At 32.9% G+C, this 21,806-nt stretch overlaps 2 protein-coding genes across 5 annotated transcripts in view; one reads left to right on the top strand and one right to left on the bottom strand.

The window, feature by feature from the left end:
- The window catches only part of LOC125064988 (protein outspread), a 233,056-nt gene that overhangs the window by 166,474 nt on the left and 44,776 nt on the right, over positions 1–21,806 (top strand). For all 3 annotated transcript variants that reach the window (XM_047672363.1, XM_047672364.1, XM_047672362.1), the window contains exon 3: positions 6,863–6,928. In XM_047672363.1, coding sequence (XP_047528319.1) covers positions 6,863–6,928 — 66 coding nt within the window. The remainder of the gene's footprint in view (positions 1–6,862; positions 6,929–21,806) is intronic.
- Positions 16,232–17,586, bottom strand: LOC125064995. Of its 2 annotated transcripts, XM_047672372.1 has the most exons (3): positions 17,433–17,586; positions 17,293–17,354; positions 16,232–16,907 (listed from the first exon to the last, which is right to left on the bottom strand). In XM_047672372.1, the coding sequence occupies exons 2-3, from the start codon at positions 17,333–17,335 to the stop codon at positions 16,330–16,332; spliced, it is 621 nt and encodes a 206-aa protein (XP_047528328.1). In that variant the 5' UTR covers positions 17,336–17,354; positions 17,433–17,586; the 3' UTR covers positions 16,232–16,329. The 2 variants fall into 2 exon arrangements, with proteins under 2 accessions (XP_047528328.1, XP_047528327.1); XM_047672371.1 differs by lacking the exon at positions 17,293–17,354.

Raw genomic sequence — 21,806 nt, 5'->3', positions numbered from 1 at the left:
AAATCTTTACTTGCTTATTTATATGTTTTTTTTTTTATATTCCATCAGCTGACCATTTGCCAGTCCACCTAAAGAATTTAAACAAAAAAAAATAATCACGTCACCAAAAATGTCTACTGGAATCTTCTATTCCTATTAAGGGTTTCGTATCATTAAGATTTTAAGATATTTTATTTAAATATGCATCGAGTAACAAGACGTATTCATTTCTGTCCAATTATATAAACGCAGTTGTTCCCAAGTGTTTACATACAATCAACATGTATAATGTAGTTTTGTCGGATGTCAAACTTTAAACTATTACTGAGCAAATTACTAATATTCGTTGCAGCGTGTAACACGCTAGAGGCTAGGCTGGGCTAGGCTAGGCTATAATTAACTGATTCACGACAGGTAGTTGCTAGTTAGCGAGCGGATGGTACACGACCTGGGACGTTATGCAAGTATTTCACACTCACAATGTTATTATCAATACAAAAACAATTGTAACTGTAACGTTACTTATCTTAAATTATCTGTGGCATTTTTAGTCATATTCACCATCTATATGACAACAATATCCTCTTGACCTATTCCTGTCACCGCGCTTATTCCAACTGCGCCAGAGACCTTTTAGGACATAAGCGTCTGCGGACAGTAGACAATTTCTTTATTAGATTAACAGGACCAATGACAATTCAAATTTAAATGGGACGGATTTATTATACTCCCAAACGATATTCCCAAACAAACATGACGGAGTTTCGATTTCGAAGTAACAAACTTAAATTATACAAAAAATTGATAGCCTCCTTAGTTTTTAGTGGTCGGTTAAAAATAGTGGGTAATCACGTAGCAGAGTGATTATTTTTTAATTATTGTCGCCCGCGGCGTTGCTTTGTCGTCAGTTGTTAGAAAAATAAGGTAGGTTTTTCCTTGGAAAAATCCTTTCAAGCTTGCCTGATGAGTAATCTGATTGAAAGAGACGTATAAAGCAACTTTCGCATTTATAATATTAGTATAAATTAGTATAGACGCCTGAAAAAATTTAATAATAACGCAAAATTAAAACATTAAAAACTCATCGCATATAAATAACTAATTATTGTTTTTGTATGAATAAAGCAACTATCTCATTATGCCACGTTATTTACACATTCTGTTGTTATAGTTGCAACAATGTAAGCGGGGGAGACTCGTTAAAATAATTTAAAGGATGCCTTCTAAAAATAACACCGGGGTCCAATTAAGTGATTACAATAAATATCTTTTTATAAAGAATTCAACTTTTAGTTGAGTAAATTAAACTGATTGTAGCAAAAACGTACACTCGAGAATTGTTTATTGTTTGCGCTACCAACTACCTGATCTTTTTAAAAATACATACATATATAATATACGTAACGGACCGTTCAACATGAATAGTTTCTCTAAAACCTCAAACGTGTATTTGTTTGACTCGAGATATTATCAGAGATTTTTAATCGGTTCAGATACTAACTATATCCAATAAATATATATGTATATAGACCCAATTCTTCTTCATTCTTACCTGTTTTGGTAACACAACTCCGGTCTTAGTCTGATACGCTAGAAGCTAGGCAAACAGAATTTATATTCAGGCAGATCGGAATATATACTTTATTTATTAAAATATTATAAAGTAATTTTGTTCATAATTTAAAAGCGTTTGTACATTTAAAAAACACTTGTGCGATAAAATCTTTCTGTGAAAAAAGATAGTTTTAAATTCAAACAATGTCTTTGTAACATTATACTGTATGTTTAAGAGATCTCTAACGTTTTAATAGGTTAATTGGTGTGACATTAATGTTCACGAGGTGTCAGCTGATTGCCATCTTGTCGCTAATGCCGACTTGTCTTTATCAGCTTAACTGGTGATTGAAATTGTTGAGACGGAGCGCCCGGAGTGTATTGTTTAAGGTTTAAGCTATTAGGTAAGGTTGCTGTTTCGTATTTAGATGGCAATTAGCAAATTGCTAGTACTATTTTATGGTAGATATTTAAACGATTATTTTGATGTTACCACACTGGCAAAATTCAAGTATAGCTTATTCCACTGGAAGTAGGAAAAAATATAAACAAACCTTAGATTTACGTATTTTATGCGATTTGCTTGTAACTCAGCTATGTTCTGCACTGCTAAGAGTTTATGTTTAATATTTATTTATTTATAATACATCACTAATCACGTTGACGTTCAAAACTCCATTTTTTCGCAAATTCACAGTGAATGTCATAGACTAATCAAGGTCTCAACCAATGATATTGCGTCAATTTGCTGTCAAATGTTGTTAATTTGGCTTTTTTCCTCTCATAGTTGGAATACAGTATATAAACTATTATCTCCTATAATTATTAAGTTTCTTTATCTGAGTTATGAAATATATCTTAACAGTATACATTATCCTATTTTGATTTATAATATCTATTACATTTTCGACTAAGCATAAACAATAAATATTTATTTCTTTGGTTATTCGACGTCGTTATGACTGCGTGTATGGCTACAGGCACAGAAACATGAATATAAAGCCTAAAGGTGATTGAACTACAATTCGACAGATAACATAGATAAAACATTTTATAAAAAACAAAATAAAATAAAATGGGCAGAGATCAATTTAATTATAAATTCCCATAACGATATTTTAATAATTAATTCATCGAAACATATTTTGGATATATTTCTAATTCTATTAATTTTGTTTGTTTTTTATTTATATTTATAATTTATCATCTATTTAATAGCAGAGTAAGTATAAATATATTATCTGTGTAATAATTTCCATTGTGTTATCTGTTCCTTCCTCGTATCCCGTTATCTGTGGCACAGGTGTGCGGGAGCTCTAGTGTGATTGGAAAGCGTGTCGCGAATGCTGACACATAAATAAACGCGATTTACAACCAAGCGTCGATGTTTGAATTAATGTGTTTGAATTATAATTATAATATTGACAATTGTAATGGATCTTGTAATCTTATACGTAAATTGCGCAGTGAGAATTGGGTTAACCTTATTAAGATATCGTATATTAATTGAATAATTAACTTTAATTATATTTTGCCTAAAACAAATAATTCTGTAGATATTATTCGTTTTTCGTCCTAAATGTTATTTTATTAGTAACTTTGAAGTTTTGTTTTCAATATAATTATTAAGTACAATATTGAATAATACATATATTTATGGTTGTATTTTATATATTTTCGCTACTCCATTCGTTTGTGCGGCGGCACGCGCGATTGACAATCATCAACAATCGTCGCCCGCGGGGAAAGTCGGTCGCTATAATAGGAGGCAAGGCGATACGCCCTCTAAGATTACCTCTCCCGCTTCGCTGCTGGAATGCAAATTATAAATAGAATCAATATTAATACAAAAAATAATGGATTATATTACATTCTTTACAATATCGGCAAATCAGAAAGGAAGGATGAATGTATGGAAAACCTGGATAATGATGAAAGGTCGAGTGTCCAAATCCAACAAGCACTACTCTCTCATTTGTATTTATAATGTCATACTTAGCGTTGATGAACATCGTGAGGAAATCTGCATATGTAGAATTAAATTCTGGACTGGAATTAAATATCCATCAAGCAGCACTAAAATAGGTGTACTAGAATAAAATATTCTAAGTTCCAGGCAGGCAAGAACATTTATAGGCTGTTACTGTATGCTTAGAAATCATTTTAATAATAATAATTCTTAGTATCGCCTTTCCACTGTCAACTCATTGACACCGTACATAGTCTAGTGCATTTCCATTAATTGGTGCTAAGTACGTGATAACTTTAAACTCCTTGAGACAGTAACGCATACAAAACAGAATCGGTAAACCTGATGAACAGAAAACACAAAAATGACATTAGTGACGTCGGTCCAAGCAATTAAATGCTCCAAACCTTTAAATGTAAAACAAATGACAGAAGCTATTTTGGAACGATGACAATGAAATGTCAAATTTGAATATGGAATGCAACGTTCCTGTAAATGATTAATGTTAAATATACACCGTTTTCTTAAGATACAACCAGCACTTTATTGAATTATTTTTCGGCGTTATTTCTCAATCGTACAGAAAGATGAGTCGTGGAATATTCTGGAGAGTTATAACCTCGATGCCTACACTACTGACGATATTAACTTGTGATTAGGCAGTCGAATTCCAACATGGCGTTATCTTGTTACGCGTTTAGACGCATCCGCCGGTTTCCTTTCATATAAGTATTGTCAATTATTGACGATGATATTTTGTTATTTGGAGCCTTGTTACTGTAACGAGAACCTTTATTTGGAATCATTTGGGTTTCAATTCATGAGGTTCGAAATTAGTTAGTTCTTTGTTATGAGAGGATGTTTTAGGCGGTAGTTGGTTTTTAAATATATATGTGTTGTCATCACAAAAAATAAAAATATTTTATAATTTTATTTGGTACAGGACATAATTAGTTTTAAGTTACATTTTTGTACATTTTGTCCAGTCTAATAAGAGGAATACAGTTACATGTAACTTGATTGATATGTTTCTAGTCGATTTATCTCTGTATATAACTTGTGGTACCCAAGCCTGTACGTGTGTGCCTGTACTACTCAAATAAAGGTCAATGTACTTAGAAAATAACTTAACATCATCTATAACAAACCATTATTACATAAGCATAGTAAAAATCCTTTGGAATTTATTAACGTTCATTAATATGGCAACACTATTGTCTCGCGCCTCATTGTTCGACGCAAAAACTATGAATACGTTAAACTGAGAGCGATATGCAAATATCAGTGAAAGTGCCGTGTTCTTGAACGTATTAAGGTAATTATCTTACTGTTTTGCAAAGAGGTCGCATAGCTCGAAAACAGGTTAAAAAAGTTTTTATTACACTGAAATGCACAATAGTATTCAGCTATACAGCTTAAACGATGATATTATTTATGAGAAGTAATTGAACATTTTTTAATCAATTCTGATAAAAATAATACATTTTAAGAGATATTTTTGACTGTCTTCTTGGTGTAGCTTTAAGGCTGCAGATCTTGAGGTCTTGGATTCAGGATCGAGGTTAATGGGTATTGTCAATAAAATCTCAGTACTAGTCCATGGTTTGAAGTTGACAATGTTTATATTTCCGTGTCTTGGGAAGCATGTCAGACGTTGGTCAAAAAGTGTTGGCCTAGCGCCTGAGTCTTTTCTGGTTGTGACATCTATCGAAATGAATAAGGACTCTAAATTTAAATATTTAGGAAAAATGTAGATATTTTTACATAAAAATAATTATAAAATGAACTCTAATACTTCAATAATACTGGCGTTAATATCTCTTAAATCATTTTCGTTTCGTAATGAAACCACGTTTGAAATTAGTTTTTTCATATCGTTACTTACACAGGGTGCTTAATCTAAACAATTGTTCTATACGCAACAGTAACTTAAAACAATGAGACATGTGCGTTCTTTCGTAAGCGTGATATAACTATAACCCGCCTAAATTATAAATATCATTCGACGATTGATTTTAATACTATTATAGAGTACTTGCTATTTATGTTTCATAATAGATATTTATTTGGAGTTGTTGTAGAGTTCATTCTATTTCACATTCACAATGATAATTTAATTATATATGAACTCTTTGTAATGTTTGATAATAGGTTGCTGTATTTGCTAAATAAAAAACTGCCACCATAATCGACAGATATATTATTTATAGTTAAAAATATTAATCCTGGTTGAATGCTTCATTTTCATGTACAGCGTTCACATCGAAATTCGTAATTTAAAAAAAAATATAATCCGACTATGGAAAAAAACGCGCTATGTAAAGTACGGAACAAGGAAATATTCTTGTTTGACATTGTTATGTACATACAAACTATTCAGTATTTGCCGTCTAATAATCCGACAACTTACCTACACGTTATAATTTGATACGTTTTGTATTGGTATGTAGACAACCCATAGAATTGTAGGTATAAACTGGGAATACTGGGATGTACTTGTTTTTTAATTAGTGTAGCAATAGTTTATGATATAGTATAGTATACATATAGTATGATAGTATATTAGTGATAGAATTATATATGATTCGGTCATGATAGAACTCCCACAACCAGTAATATTTGGTAATATTTGGTTTCAAAGATGTATGCCTGTTAGCATGTATTAACATAGCGGATTCAAAAAGGTCAATGAGGTCATGATCAGTCACTTCTCACTCAAGTCACTGTCTAGAGTTGGTAAAACTAAGTCTTATTTAATTTTTAAAGCTACACCCATACTTGCTAACGAGTCTAGACTACACGCGTAGTTTAAAAGGCATTTTTCACATAAATAACATTCCTATATGTAACGGGAAGTACTTTAATATAAATAATAGCGAAATAAAATAGTTTTTATATATTTTAAATAAATTCAAATTTTCAAGGATATAAATTGCTGTAATATATTCGATTTGCTTGCGATTTTTTGTTTCACAGTATATTATATTATTGCGGAATACAGAATTCCAATCCCAGCGGATATTTGCTAATCGACGATTAAACATTTTAAACTGTTGTTTGTATTTCCCACGAATGGAACGAAAATAACTCCCCGACAATGTTTAATAATCTTGTTGTTTTAAACTTGCAAATTAAAAAAGCAAATCTTGTCCGGGTGCTTTGTGGAATACAAATTTTAAATTTGAATTATTTACGTTCAAAACTATATTTAAAAATAAATGACACTTTGAATCAGATCACCCATACCATACCATGCACGATAAAGTAACTTTGTATCTCAGAAAATATAAAAAAATCTATGTTAATTTTAACGGAGGTTCGTCCAAAATGAGGTTCTATATTTTATGTTTTTTGTTTCAGAGATGGCAGCGGAGGTGGTTCGTTTTGTATGACGATGGAGAGTTAACCTACTCTCTGGACGAACACGTGAGTACCGCATTATTTTAATTGATATTTCTATGAATAGTTCAATATTGACAAATATTTATAATTTTCTAGAACAAGCTTAAGATATTAAATTAAGTAGAAACGAACGTTCCACGATTCTATTGTTTTAACTATGCAATGCTTGGCCTATTTTGATTAATTAAATTTCGTTAGATTCGTCGAAAACATTTCATGACTAATATAACAAAAAAACTAAAGCGTCGAGCACGTTAATATAGGTTATAATTATAGGTTGAAAAGAATATCGCTATTATTGTCCAGGATCATATTTATTAAATATGAGCAGGAGGTCAAATGGAAGTCTTCTAATCTTATTGGCCAGTTTTTTATGTTGTATATTATATATTCTGCGATTATCTCTGGATAACAGCCTAGTTCTTAATCAAGTTTTTAACTTAACAAATTAGCGAAATAATGAATAGGGAATTCATAAAATTTTCGTAAGTTGTCTATTTTAGAAGGTTTTCAAATCGTATACGTACGATTTTGGTGGGGTCATCATTATCCCTATGAACCGCTCGCCTCTCGAACCGCGCCTGTTTATGTCAACATTCGTCGTTCATCTCGGCTTTATACGAGCTTAATTTTATTCGTGTGTCGGCAATTAGAATAAAATACATGACCTTGTGATTTATCTATGTATATATAAAAGCGAAATATCACTCAGTGATTAATAACAAAATCTCAGAAACTATAACAAACAGCAGTACTGAACTATAAAGATCAGAAGTTTGTATATCTATACATATAATAAAATTGGAGTCTCTGTTTGTAATATTAAAATAACCGCGTTTTACTAAATGCATATGTATGTACACGGTACATATACCTAAATAACATTTTTTACAATTTTTGTCTATCTATCCGTCTGTTTGTTCCGGCTAATCTCTGGAACGGCTGGACCGATTTTGACGGAAATTTCACTGGCAGATAGCTGATGTAATAAGGAGAAACTTAGGCTACTTTTATTTTAGAATTATTTGTTAAATAATAATAAAGAAACGCTTTTTTATTAAAATCAAACGCGCACGAAATCGCGGGCACAGCTAGTATTAATATAAATGTCGCAGGTGAAGCCGCAAGTAATATTACTATTAATTCTCAATTACAATAAACGTTTCTTAATCACTAAATACATATTCGGTATCCTTGTAAAGTTCCTGCAAGTTCCCTTTACATCGCCTCTCATCTACTCTGTATCGACAGGGCTGTGAGCTATCAACTTAAACGATTACATTTCTTTATAAATCTTGACTATTTGACAAAAATAAATGACCTGTTAGTTAAAAATTATCCCCTATATGAAACACACACTCACACAGACGCCCATTACCACAGAAACACGCACACATATATACAATATAAAGATATTTTAAATTCTCGCTGATGTTATCTATAATGCAAGTTGCATCTTTTAATTATCTTACTCGTACTCTGCAATACCAACTTATTTATACATTTACACCTTGATTGTAATCTTGTATTGCATTTTAACAAGTTCCCTGTCCAAATAGCCGACACAATAGTTAAACAACAAGCGAGTATCATATGTAACACACACATATACAGAACATGGTAAGGGTTAAGTTTACTCAAGAAATATTCTTTCAATACTAAACAGAATTATGTAAGATTAGTTGTCGCCGTGACGTCACTCGCTTCTTGTTAGGCATAAAAATAGCCTATATTTAGATATCACTTTGACTTTATTTGTTGGCAATTATTTAGTATTAGGGATAATCACAGGAAAAATATATAGCGACTCTTTGAGTGTAGCACTATGCAAAAATTAAATTATAATAATTATATTTTTATTTATTTCGGCTACGGTTACGGATAGATTTTTATTACGGATATCCAATAGTTTCGTTACGGCTATGGCAGCTCTATATCATCCCTGTATAGGAGACGCTAGTGCCTACAAATGTTTAAGTGTGCGTGCGATTACAAACAGATAAATAACTATTGACAACCCTAACCCTTTAACAGATTCAATCCAGTCTCAGTTTATACCCGTAGAACGTAGACTTGTAATTGACTTGTTAGTTCAAACGCTACCGTGTCCAGACGTTCACCCCTTGAGATCAGGAAAAACGAATACATAAGTTCAGCTGACTTCTTCACTTAACCGGTTAATACTGAATTGATTGAACTCAACCTTAGACTATATAAATGTCGTAAAATTAATGTGTTTTGAAAACAACTTGAGTATTTATTTACTTAATTATATAATTCAAGTATAATAAATGCATAGTTTAATGAAGATTACTCGGGGTCGTTAAAGAATCGATCTTTAATGAGTACAAACGAGAAGGTCATTGCACTACTTTGTTTGGTTTCATTATATTTTAGAAAGTGTTTTAAGTGCAAACTATCTGTACTAATATGACAACTGCGAAATTAACTCTGCCTGTCCCTCTGTTACTCTTTCACGGCCGAACTAATTAACTGAATTTGATGTTATTTTATTACGAAACAAGCTTGAACTCCATAGAAGAACAAGGGCTACTTTTTTAAGCCAAACACTGGACGAATAACCCCTAAAAATCACTACTATGTTGCTTACTTCTTGATTTCCGAGTAACATCTGATATTATAATTTCATCTACTAAGAACCGGTGAAAAAAAAACATAAAATTACTACTTTAAATATATTTTTCATCGCTGTAAACAAAACATGAGATGCTTACTTGCAAAATTTTCAAGCTCACAATATAAAAAAATAACTAGCGATAAAAATACAAGGCAATGCCTCCGAGCACCCCCACTACATATTCACAAGCTTCCTTACCGCAGTGATCGTACTTATATGCTCTTATTGTGTTAATTATATATTAATAAAAACATACACTACCAAACACGTAGCCCGTCTTAGTAAGTAGGCGAAGCTTGCGTATTAAAATCAAATCCTTACCGTTTTTCTTTGAACATTAATATTCATTTAAACTTAGCACACATGAATTTTAATACACGCCTTATTTAGTATGTAACAAGACTTTTTTTTTTATAAATGTATTATGACAGGGATCTAAATCGGATGTCACAGATCTGTTACAAACATCTCACGAACCTTGAAGTGAGATCATTTCTGTATTTAAGTGATAGAGTGACAGCAGCTAAAAGCTCATCTCACCACGGTATTCCGACACTGGTCGTCGTTATACACGTGGCAGATTTTCATTTAACGTAATATGCAGGTTTTCTCTCAAAGTTGTCCTTCAATGTACAATACTTAAATCTAAGCATAGACACTAAATGTGTCTATTCTTGGTCGGTGAACTCACAGTCTTCAACGGTTAAAATAGATGACAGATGAGTTCTTACCATTCGAGATGGCAGACTTCAAATGGGTTTGGTATTTACAAAAAGATAAATAATAGAAGTTACCTAATTAAAACAAAGCTAATATTTTTTTTTTTTTTGTATAAAAAAGTAAAACTCGATCGACCATATAAATTCCTGCATTAGTATTGTCTAATTATTATACAGTAGGTTTTTTTTTTTTATATAGTAAATTTCCTGCATTAAATTAGGATAAACGAGAATCCCTATAATGGAAACTCATACAACCTCGATCGAATCGCATAAAAACTTTTTGTCACAAACCTTATTAAATAATTAAATGCTACTTTTACTTGGCATGAATTGGTTACTGATTACTCTACGGAATAATGGTTTTTTGTACGATCCATATATATATATATATATATATATAATAAAACTCTTGGTTAGTTAGTTCGTGTGTATTTTTATCATTGAAGATTTTCAATCCGTGTTTTCAATCCGTGCCGATGGACTATTAGATACATCAGGCGGATCTCAATATATGATTGTGGATTCAAATCCAAACACACACCGCAGATTTTCGCTTGATTGTTTTGTTTATAGTTCATCGTTACGCGCTCGGCGGTGAAGGATAACATTGTGTGGAAATCTGCATGTGTCCAATAACATTACGTCACAGATTGCCTTCAACTCGCATTACTGCAACCTGATGGAATAACCGCCAAACTTAATATGAACTCTGTTCGCTCACTATATGAAAAATCATACTTATTTTACCGTATACAGTTTAGTAGAGGTATTCTGTAAGATGAAACTCGAAACTCACCGCAGAATACGAGCGTGAAATGTCAGAATATGATATGCCACATTGACTCCAATAATTATAACATTTATAGGATACACGTATCAAAATGGCTTATCACTGTAAGTTGATTAACAAAATTTCGCGAGTGAGATGCGAAATGAATTTAAATAAAAACCATTACAACATATGTAGTTTACTTTCATACTAAGTAAAGGGTGAAATGTTTCTAAATGTTACTAAACCAAAATATCAACATTACAAATACGAACAGGTCGTAATAAAATTCAAAGGCAACTTTTGCAATTCGCTCGAAACGATCGTAAACGCGCCTCATTATATAGTGTTTCACTGCATATAAATCAGAGAGAACTTAGTTACAATGTAGGTATATAATAATTTTATCGATCGAACGGAGCCGGCCATGTACGGCGGCGTTGACGAACAAGAAGGGCCTCATCATCGGCTCCGAGTAATTCATTGCGTGCTACTTAACGTGTGAATACGGGATATTTGCATCACTGAAAGAGAGAAAGGAAGGCATGAGCTCGATATGCTATGAGTAAACGCAGCCACCTTATCGATACCAGTTCTAGTAAAATATGACGTTACAAATGATTGCCACAATTATTGTTGTGCTGATTTCGTAAATTAACTTTACTTCCGTTTAGGACGTATTATGTGTGTGTATTATGTCTTCGAGACATAATACACATACATAAATATTAATTAATTATGAGCTGAGATGATGAGTGGTTAGAACGCGTGCATCTTAACCGATGATTTCGGGTTCAAACCCAGCCAAGCACCACTGAATTTCATTTGTTTAATTTTTGTTTATAATTCATCTCGTGCTTGGCGGTGATGGAAAACATCGTGAGGAAACCTGTATGTGTCTAATTTCAACAAAAATCTGCCATATGTGTATTTCACCAACCTGCGTTGGAGAAATAAATACCCTAATATGCTACATAAAATATTGTCTTTATTTTGTTATTGTTATAACAGAACTCCATTATCAAATTGTCAGTCTATCTGCATGCAAATAAGGTTTAATTGACTAGGTATATTATTAACTAATATCCCGTGGAATCGACAATATTTTCTTCGCTACAAAAAAGTAAGTAAGTATTCTGCTTGGCTAAGGCTTAATCAACTCTTAAGAAGACGTTTAAAAGCATTCTATCTCGCTGTTCAAGTGCGGGTTGATGAGACGTAGCATAAGATGAATTATACCTAAACACAAAACGTAGTGCTTGACTGTATTTATATGAAAACTTGACTCATAAATTAATACATATTTGCATTTTATATTCATATGCGGAACTGGATGGCTAAGCACACCGTGTAGGTGCAACTTTAGCCTTCAGTACTATATGTGTAGGTACACGAAGCACAGAGTGATTTTAATTTAATTGTCAAATATCAAAATTCCAGGGTCGCACTAAACTAAGATTGAATTTTTACCATCACAGAGGCCAATTTTATGTGCTGTTTTATTTTTTAAACCGCTTTAATATTACTATTCAATTCAAGATAAGCAAGCAAATCGAATAAACAGATATTAACACGAGAAATCGGTTGCCAAGTTTACTAATCCCTTCAGCGGATTGCGGAAACGGAGATTAAGTGTAAATCTATATTTACTAACGCAAACAAGTCGCATATGAATCATCTTAACATCAATAAACACGAAACACTTTATAAAACATTAGTAAAATCCGGTGGAAGTTGTCTTGTGTGTATGTAAGAAGTATTTTAGTCTAAAAGAAACGTACTAATATACAATCCATTTACATACACATATACCGATTCCATTGAAAATTAAAATATGATGATGTATAAATGGATCACCTGTTGGTAAGTGGCCACAGCTCATAGAAATTGGCATCGTATGAAATTTTAACTATTACATAACGAACGCGACACCATCCTTGGCAACTGAGAAGTTATGATCCTTCTGCTTATAGTTACACTGGCTCATTCATCCTTTAAGCCGAAACACAACAATATTAAGTATTGCTGTTTGGCAGTAGAATATATAGCGAGTGGGTGATACATACCCAGGCGGGTTTGCACTAAGCCCTACCACCAAGTAAACGTACTTTTAATAACAACAATAAAGAAACTAACCTCAGTTTTTTTTATTTAAACTATAAAAATACTTGGTACTTGTATTATAGTCAAATAATTTCTATAGAAGGTAATTTAACTGTTTTCTGTGATGACATTGCTTTTCGTGCTAGATTATGAAATGGTTAATTTCGAAAAGAAAATAACGTAAGGTCTATTTATTATTAATCTTTTCAAACAGCTAATGACAACAATCTTGTGTAATAATCAGAATTCGAAGAAGAATATAGAGTTCTCGCGAATAATTCGATTGTTTGCGTCAAAACGAAGCCGTACTTTATATTGGATTATATGCGAAGGATACCTTACAAGCCCGTACCAATGCGGGTGACCCGCTTCCTCATTAATTTATTTTATTATATGACATGTATTTGCAATGTACTATCGTATGCAATTAGGGACTTCATAACGTCGTGATCGTATAATTAACGTATTCAATTTCGTAACCAAAATGCCACGGACCCATCGTTTAGTTCCAACAGCTTATAATAATTTAGATGATAGCTAGGAGCGTCGAACAAAAGTAATTGTTTCGCCAATTTGGCTGTAATTTTTCAAATCGTTTGCACATAAATCTACCGCCATGTCACTCATGACTTGAGTCATCTCGTAATTGTATCTCGGTAACATTGAGCTGTGATGTATGTTGCACAATTGTGTACTTCTCCGTTCAATTTAGCACAGGTGCTTCGAGCAATTAATATTCTTGTCTTATTTAATTTGAATCAAATTATCGCCTGAGGTTTCGAATTTCAATCAAAATGTAATGTTTAGATGTTAGAGCATTATTTGGTGCTCTACCCTCGTACAGCCCGAGGGTGGTAATTTAACTATGTCGAAAGCAATTCATTGGTTGTTATCAATTGAGTTTGAAACGGCTATCTGTGTGGGCAGACATAAATTTTGATTATATCGCGTTATTAATTATATCTGCAATTAGCAAGCAGCAAACTATCGGTTTTAACTTAACCAGTATTTACATTTCTGTGACCAATTACAAAATTTAAATTAAAAATCCGTATTGACTTATAGCATTAAAATATATTTTATTTGCGTTATTACAAATTTTACTATCATGGATATTTCATAGTAATTGTGATTTGACTTGATTGATAATAAATGCTTCATCTCATTAATTTATTTTATTATATGACACGTATTAATTGTTCAAGTTAAATTATCTGATTTTATCCAAATGAGCCTAGGTTATACACGTGCGTCCACACCCGCATTCAATGATGGAATGCGGCCGCATTGAGCAATTTGAGCAAGCGATCCTCTACGCCAGCGCGGGCGCACCCACGACGATTCACCTGCGCGCACGCTTCCGTAATTTATGATATGCCGATTTTGGAATGATTTGCGGATTGACACTTCGTTGTACTAGATTTTTACGTTGATACAATTTAAAAGTTTAAGTGTTTGCTCTAAATATGACATACTATACTATAATTTTATTGCAGTATTTTTATGATAAATTACGTGTAAACGTCAAATATTGTACGTTAAACATTGATCATATCAAAACATAATACATTTTTACAATGTTTAGAAAAACAAAGCCAAGCGAAACAATAGTTAAACAAATATCTCATGAACTGTGCTCTCGAATGTTGCAAGATAGAGTTGCATATGAGTGCAACAACATTGAGGCATTTCCCGCGCAATAGAAAATTGTGGAGAAAAGTTACAACAGACCATTGTGATGCTAAATCTTACCCCACTCGTGGCGTTACACGTTGATCAATTAAAAAATTGTGTAGAAATGTTGACGCAATATTGTTAACTATACCACGTTGATATTAACGATATTAAATTATAAAATTAGTCTTATCAATTTTGTAATTGCAAATTTAAGTGTTTTAGATGTCTGTTACTCCATCGCTCTTAAAACGGCTAGATAGATTCCAGTTTTGTCATATTAGATAACGGAGTCATGAAACAGGAAATAGTAAATAATTTCATTTTTCAAATAAATATTTGTATTGATTTTGATTACATAATCGTACAATTATATTTTATATAACAGTCTTAATATTAGTAGCTATTTAATCATTATAAATCAGACATATGTAGGAAAAAGAAAACCTTAATTTTTTGGTGCCTGTAATTGCAACGCTAGCCAACGAACTGAGGTTAAACAAATACGTATTATTGTAAACCGCAATTTAACTAAATAATCCCACGTGACAGGAATATATACATAATCCAAACATTAGTTTATATACGACAAATGCAAAAGGCCTGTCAGATACTTTTAATTTCGAGTTTGGTATTTCCCCTCTCTTATAGATAAACTGCCATCTTTTCAAAAACATTTAGCATACAAATAAGACTATTCATAGTTCCACGATATGTACGACCCTGAAATACTCTCTAATGTTTTGCTTGCAACTTGCGCATACTTAATAAGAGCCTCCATTTTACGTGATACACAAAAAGTGAGTTCGAATGCGTCACCGATTTTGTATATCAATTTCAAACTTACAGTTATAGATTTCAGGAAGGCGCGCACGTCCAAATTAAATTGTAATGAAATAAACTTGAAAAACATAATCTAATTTGTATTTCTGGCTAAGTGTGGCTCTTTGCTCTTAGTCTCACGCACACTAAGACCTCTCGTAAGTACGAGCGTCACTCACTCATACCATTAGTATGAGTTAGTGACGTCTTCGTGAGTAAAAAGATGTATACATTTCGATTGTAGGCTTCCATTATAGTATTTTAATAAAAAGGAATATATTGAAACATAATTTAAGTCAAAATATTTATTTAACACTTATATGAATAATCAGTGAATTAATATACCTGAAAATAGATTATGTACAATATAGAAAAAATCTAGGCTACATTTAGTGCATTAAATGAAATCTTTTAAAGAGTCATAAAATATTAATTAAAAATTTAATCTTTAAAACACATCAAGTTATACATTGAAACAATGAATATGCAATCTCTGAAAGATAGAAATAAAATAATGGAATATTTGAACATACACAACTGTCTGTAAATCACTTCTGGAAGAGATCATCTTTTCTAGAAAAATATTGCAGGAATTCTGTTTTAAGAGTTTTACTTTAAAACGTTTGTAACATAATACTATAAACATACGCAGCTTCAAATATTTCTCAAGACTTGTGTTTTTGCATATAAATCAACTTCAAGGTTGACTTTCATTTAATTGATCTTGGACGTATATTTTATTATCACAATCATTCGTAAACTGGTATTGCGACAGAGTTTCTAGTAGCCACTCGTTAACTTTACCTCTGAAGTGTAATTTTTGTAGATCTGACAGCTTCCTTATGGTCGGCAATAGGCTTATTAAGAACAGATAATCGGCATCATTTCTCAATTCATCTTCCATTGTTTTATTCTTGCTTTGAATCAAATCTTTAATTTCTTTTAATTGTTTCATTACCAAAGGCTTTTTATTTGCATTTATACCACGCCTTACAAGAGCTGATGATTTCGGTTGTCTGTTAGTACGTTCATGTTGAATTTTTTTTGTTTTTAAAAGTGGCTGTTCGTCGCTATCTGATTCGTTTTCTGATGCAGCGTTATTAGAGTCAACATTTTTATTGACTCCGTGTCTTCCGGTTAACACCTCATTTGTTATGAAGCTCAGGTCATTGTAGTAATGCCAGTTTGACATCGCCAAGCGTTTTGATAATATTTTTTTGAGTTCTTTTCTATATTGATCCTTTAAATGCTTCCACCTTTTCTTAACTGTCCATTCTGGATGACAAAGAGAAAATATTTTTAATTTTTGTTATTTAAATAATGTACTCAGAAGTGAAAGCTTATAATTGTGGCGATTTAGTGAAATATATATACATCATTAAAATATTTATGAGAACTCATTTACTTATATATAACTTAACACTGCTCTAATAAATTCTTTAAAGCCGGTTAACCTTAATTATAGAGTTAATATAATAATTTTAGAACTAAAATACATACTTTAGTTCTAAAATTATTATATTAGTCAATTATTTGAGTGATGTCACATTCGTACCATCGGTTCGGTCCTATATCCAAAATTTTAAATACTATTTAATGAACTATATTTATGTATTAACATAAAAAGAAAAAGGGTGAACATACTCGTAGAATGACTAACCCGTTTTTATACCGGTATTATAATATTGGTTCCTACGTGACATTGGCGAAATTATCGGTGCCCTGTTGACGCAATCAAAACCTATCAAACTAAGAATTGAATTCAATTATAAAATTGGTTAAATCATCTTTCCAACGTACCATCAGCATCCAGTTCTTTAGTAATTTGTTTCCAAGTGCGTGAGCATACGGCTCTATTTCTGTAATACTGATGCGTGCACAACCATAACTCGGGATGCGCCTTAACTTTTAGGATAATGTCCTCGAAAGACATGATATTGACGCAACCACAACGAACGCGCGTCCGACGCTCACTGCCCGCTCCCCGCGTTGACAACTCAACGCCCCTCCCCCGCTCGTGGACGCTCCAAACGCGCGTTATATTGACCTTGCGTTACGTATCTAGAAGCGTTGCTAACCGCTTGCGCGCCCGCTTAATATTGATCACAGTTCGTACTTATTCATTCACTCAATTTTTTGTTTATGTTTTAATCACATGTCTTCCTTCATATAAAACATGAACCGAAAGATTTTTAATAATATTTCAATTACGCGAATTTTTACTCGAAACTAACTCTTTGTTACTTGATAACCAAAAAGGTTCAGTTTTCATCAAGATCATCAATTTATTTTAAATATTAAAAACCACCATCCTTCATAAAAATTAAAAGGCTCCTGCTATCTCAGATGCCATAAAATCTGATCCTTGACAAGGGACGTAACATTATGACAGCTTAAAAAAGGCAATTAAAATTACCGTCACCATTAATTTCGTCTCTCTGCTCAATCTCATAACATTTAACAGAGCGTAATGAAAACAAAAAATCAAATAAAAACGAACCTTGAGCTTTTAACCATTAGTGTTAATCGCTGTTTTAAAGCGTAAAAAAAAAACTCATCAGACCTTTTACGGTAGAACATAAGTTCCCAAGATTATATCTGGAAGACAGTTAAGTTAAATGTTCCAAGTCGTCTATGTGCCCACCTGAAGATGTTAATCTTTAACTTGTAATATTTATAAGACAACCTGTCTACACCTCCGACGTCGCGCTGGACTCGGCGACACTTTAACAAATTAGCTACTATTCACTTCTCTACGTTCAACCACGCCGTTCTAAGATTTAAATACTTTTCCGATTTGTATCACAAATTGCGGATATTCCTATAAAAAAAAAACAGCTTTTTATTTGGAATGTGAAGCAGCAAATATCATAGTCATACATTGTCATAACTGTATAGAAATCAGGACAAGAACCAACACCACCTACTTAGGTCCGTCAATGATCACTTGCAACTGACGGGCAGGTGAATTGACGGTTCGTGCGGTCCCATTTAAATCTTCGTAGAGCGCATAGCTGCGAAATAATGCAGTGAGCAATAAATAGTGATTTGCGTCGGCATTTGCTCGAAAACGTCATCGCGGAAACGGCAGAGGCGGGCTCGCTGGCTGTGATGGAGTCCCTTGAGCTCTGGTCCAAGATATTAACGAAAAAATATTTTTCTCTGAGTAAGCTTGCGTCATAATTTTCAAATCAATTATTTCTGCTCGGGTAACCAATCCTTAAAAAAACTGACTTATGTTTTTGTTTTTGTTGTATATATATTTAAAGATGTCTATGTCCGTATATATTGTTAAAAGGTACTGTATGTTGAAATATGAGACTCATTAGTTAGCAAATTGCAATACAAAATGGCTCCTTAGAATTTTTTTTGTATTTTTATTTAAATATGGTATAATAATTCATCTTGTAACTTGCACCTCGCGCGATCAATCATTAATGCTCGCAGCGGTTCGCAACATCTATTTTCTATAGGAGCAATGCCATGTAAACGTTTTCAGGTTAATCTGCATAACATTAACAACGAAAGAGGTTTTGCTCACCTCCTGAAAAATATCCGTTGCAACAAATAGCTATAAAAAGTGTAGTGCATAACTAACACGTGCATATGTCCATAATTTTATTATGAGCAATTTATGAGTAGTTTATTTAGATTAGAGGAATCATCCTCTAAGCCCTATTCTTATGGTCGGTGGTGAACGGAAATATCGTTTTTTTTTTATTAGCATTAGCAGCCCGTAAATGTCCCACTGCTGGGATAAAGGCCTCCTCTCCCTTTTTGAGGAGAAGGTTTGGAGCATATTCCACCACGCTGCTCCAATGCGGGTTGGCGGAATACACATGTGGCAGAATTTCGTTGAAATTAGACACATGCAGGTTTCCTCACGATGTTTTCCTTCACCGCCGAGCACGAGATGAATTATAAACACAAATTAAGCACATGAAATTTCAGTGGTGCCTGCCTGGGTTTGAACCCGAAATCATCGGTTAAGATGCACGCGTTCTAACCACTGGGCCATCTCGGCTCATATCGTTACGGAACCTAAATTTGTCGAATGAAAGTTTGTCACATGTCTTTTTACCGATTCAAATTGACCAGTGTAGAGCACTTAAAACTATTTTCTCAAGAGCATGGACGCCTTTCTTTGGAGGAGAACAATTTTGAAAATTTCCCTCTATTTCTATTGTATACTATAAATATATGAACTAAGCAACTTTATAATCCGTATAGTATTGTAACTCTCAAATATGCTTACATTTCGACCGCAGATAATAGTTTGATAAAACAACATTAGGAATTTGGAGTAACCTTTAAAAAAAGTGACAGAAGTTAAAATGCAAAAGTAACTCTTAACCTTACAACCGATAAGGATTTAAACAAACATGCTTTTAAGACCACACGTGCGATGATAAGAGTTATCTACGGCAATGAGCTTTTACAAGTCTAAGAGATCAGCGAACGGGCTCAAGTTTTTATTACAGTCGAATAACGGGATCCTGTTTCTGGTTAGACGGTGTTTTTGATGCTCCACATTTTATTTTATTTAGTCGCTATGTTTGGTCGTTCTATTATTAAGCAAGTTATAATAACTGTTTAGACGTACAATAACAATTACACAGAGTCAGGTCATTGGAGATATCTTAGAAAGTTGAAATAATCTCTTTGAAAATAATTATCATTTATGTATATTGAGTTGGTTTTTTCATTTGTTTTAATATTTAGAAAGGCCTATGGTACCATCTCCATATGGTTCCCTAATATTAATTGGCTATCATCGGTAGACTCTCTGTCAGTAGTATAAACCTCATACATGAAATTTCTTTAGTTATGTCGTTTTGACCTGCACACTATTTAAACTGGAACATAGTAATTTACTTTGACCTAGAAAATATACAAGGGGATGGTACTAAAAAAGATGAACTCACACAAAGTAATAACTCGAAATGATTGTACCTTCTACCAATATAAACTAAGTTCTCTAATTCAACGATTAGTACTAATGGTGAATGAAACTATAGATTCTTGGTATCAAAGGTCAATAGAAGATTTTTGTTAAGTAATGTCGTTAGTTATTCGTTAAATCTCGCTTGTCAAAACGATCTTCCTCGCGAGGAAGAAACAAATACATATATTTATTCGTGGCGTGATTGCTTATTGTATTGTAATGGGACACAATGATTAAGTGTCGTCCATAAAGCTGCCTTCACATACGCAGTATATAATTAAGAACGTCGAGATAACATCGAATAGAAATCGTTATCTGATGGGAAATTATTAAAGACATATTTTTAGGGTTTCTGTAAATGAAATCTCCTCTTGAATAGATTATTTAAATTGTTAATTGATTTCGGTATTTCGATTTTGATTTGTAATTGTTTTTTGTCCAAATTTAATTTAAATCTTGTACTATGTAGGTTGAAAGTTTGAAGTTTGAAAAATTATTTGTTTTATTAAATATACATTTAAAGCTTGTTATGGATTAAAAAATGTCCTGTTATGCTGTACTTATCAGGTAATACAATAATAGGCGATATCTTTTATCAAAATTGTTGCAACAGATTTTACATAATTTTTGACAATGTGTCACTTCGAATTTTAGCACCGATCGCTTTCGCACGTACATATGTGCCCCTGGGATTCATACCCACTGAAGCGAACGACGGGTTCGGCGCGGATGACCGTCAACGGGATCGTTCTAATAAAACGAAAGTATGTCCATACCCTAACGCAACATCTTAAATCGCGCATGGTTAGGACAAGTTACAGGGCGAATCGAAAGTGGGTCACATGACAATGAGGCTGTCCCGGTAATTACCCCGCACAATGGAGCATTGTCTGCGCTCCGCGACATTTCCGCCGGCGCGCGCATCCTGCGAGCCACGCGGCTATATTCATAACAAAATTCAAAGAACGAATTAAGATGAAGCAATAATAGCAAAACGCTAATGAGCTCCTTCGATTTGTTTAATATCTGTAAAAATCAGTGTTACATTCATTCATAAATACGGAACCTCCGTATCCGTAATCTAAGATCCCGTTTGGTCTCAGTTTGGAGATCCCGGTGGTAGATTTTTGTCAATCAATAAGTAAGTGTAACACTTCTACATTTAATAAAGAATTTTGACTTTAACTTTATTCTTAATATTCATTTTGTTTTCATTTTTCGTCGTAACA

This window comes from Vanessa atalanta, chromosome 6 (genome assembly GCF_905147765.1).
Source record: "Vanessa atalanta chromosome 6, ilVanAtal1.2, whole genome shotgun sequence".
NCBI lineage: Eukaryota > Metazoa > Arthropoda > Insecta > Lepidoptera > Nymphalidae > Vanessa > Vanessa atalanta.
Note: the sequence above shows the minus strand (reverse complement) of the source record. Positions and strands in the feature narration are given on the sequence as shown.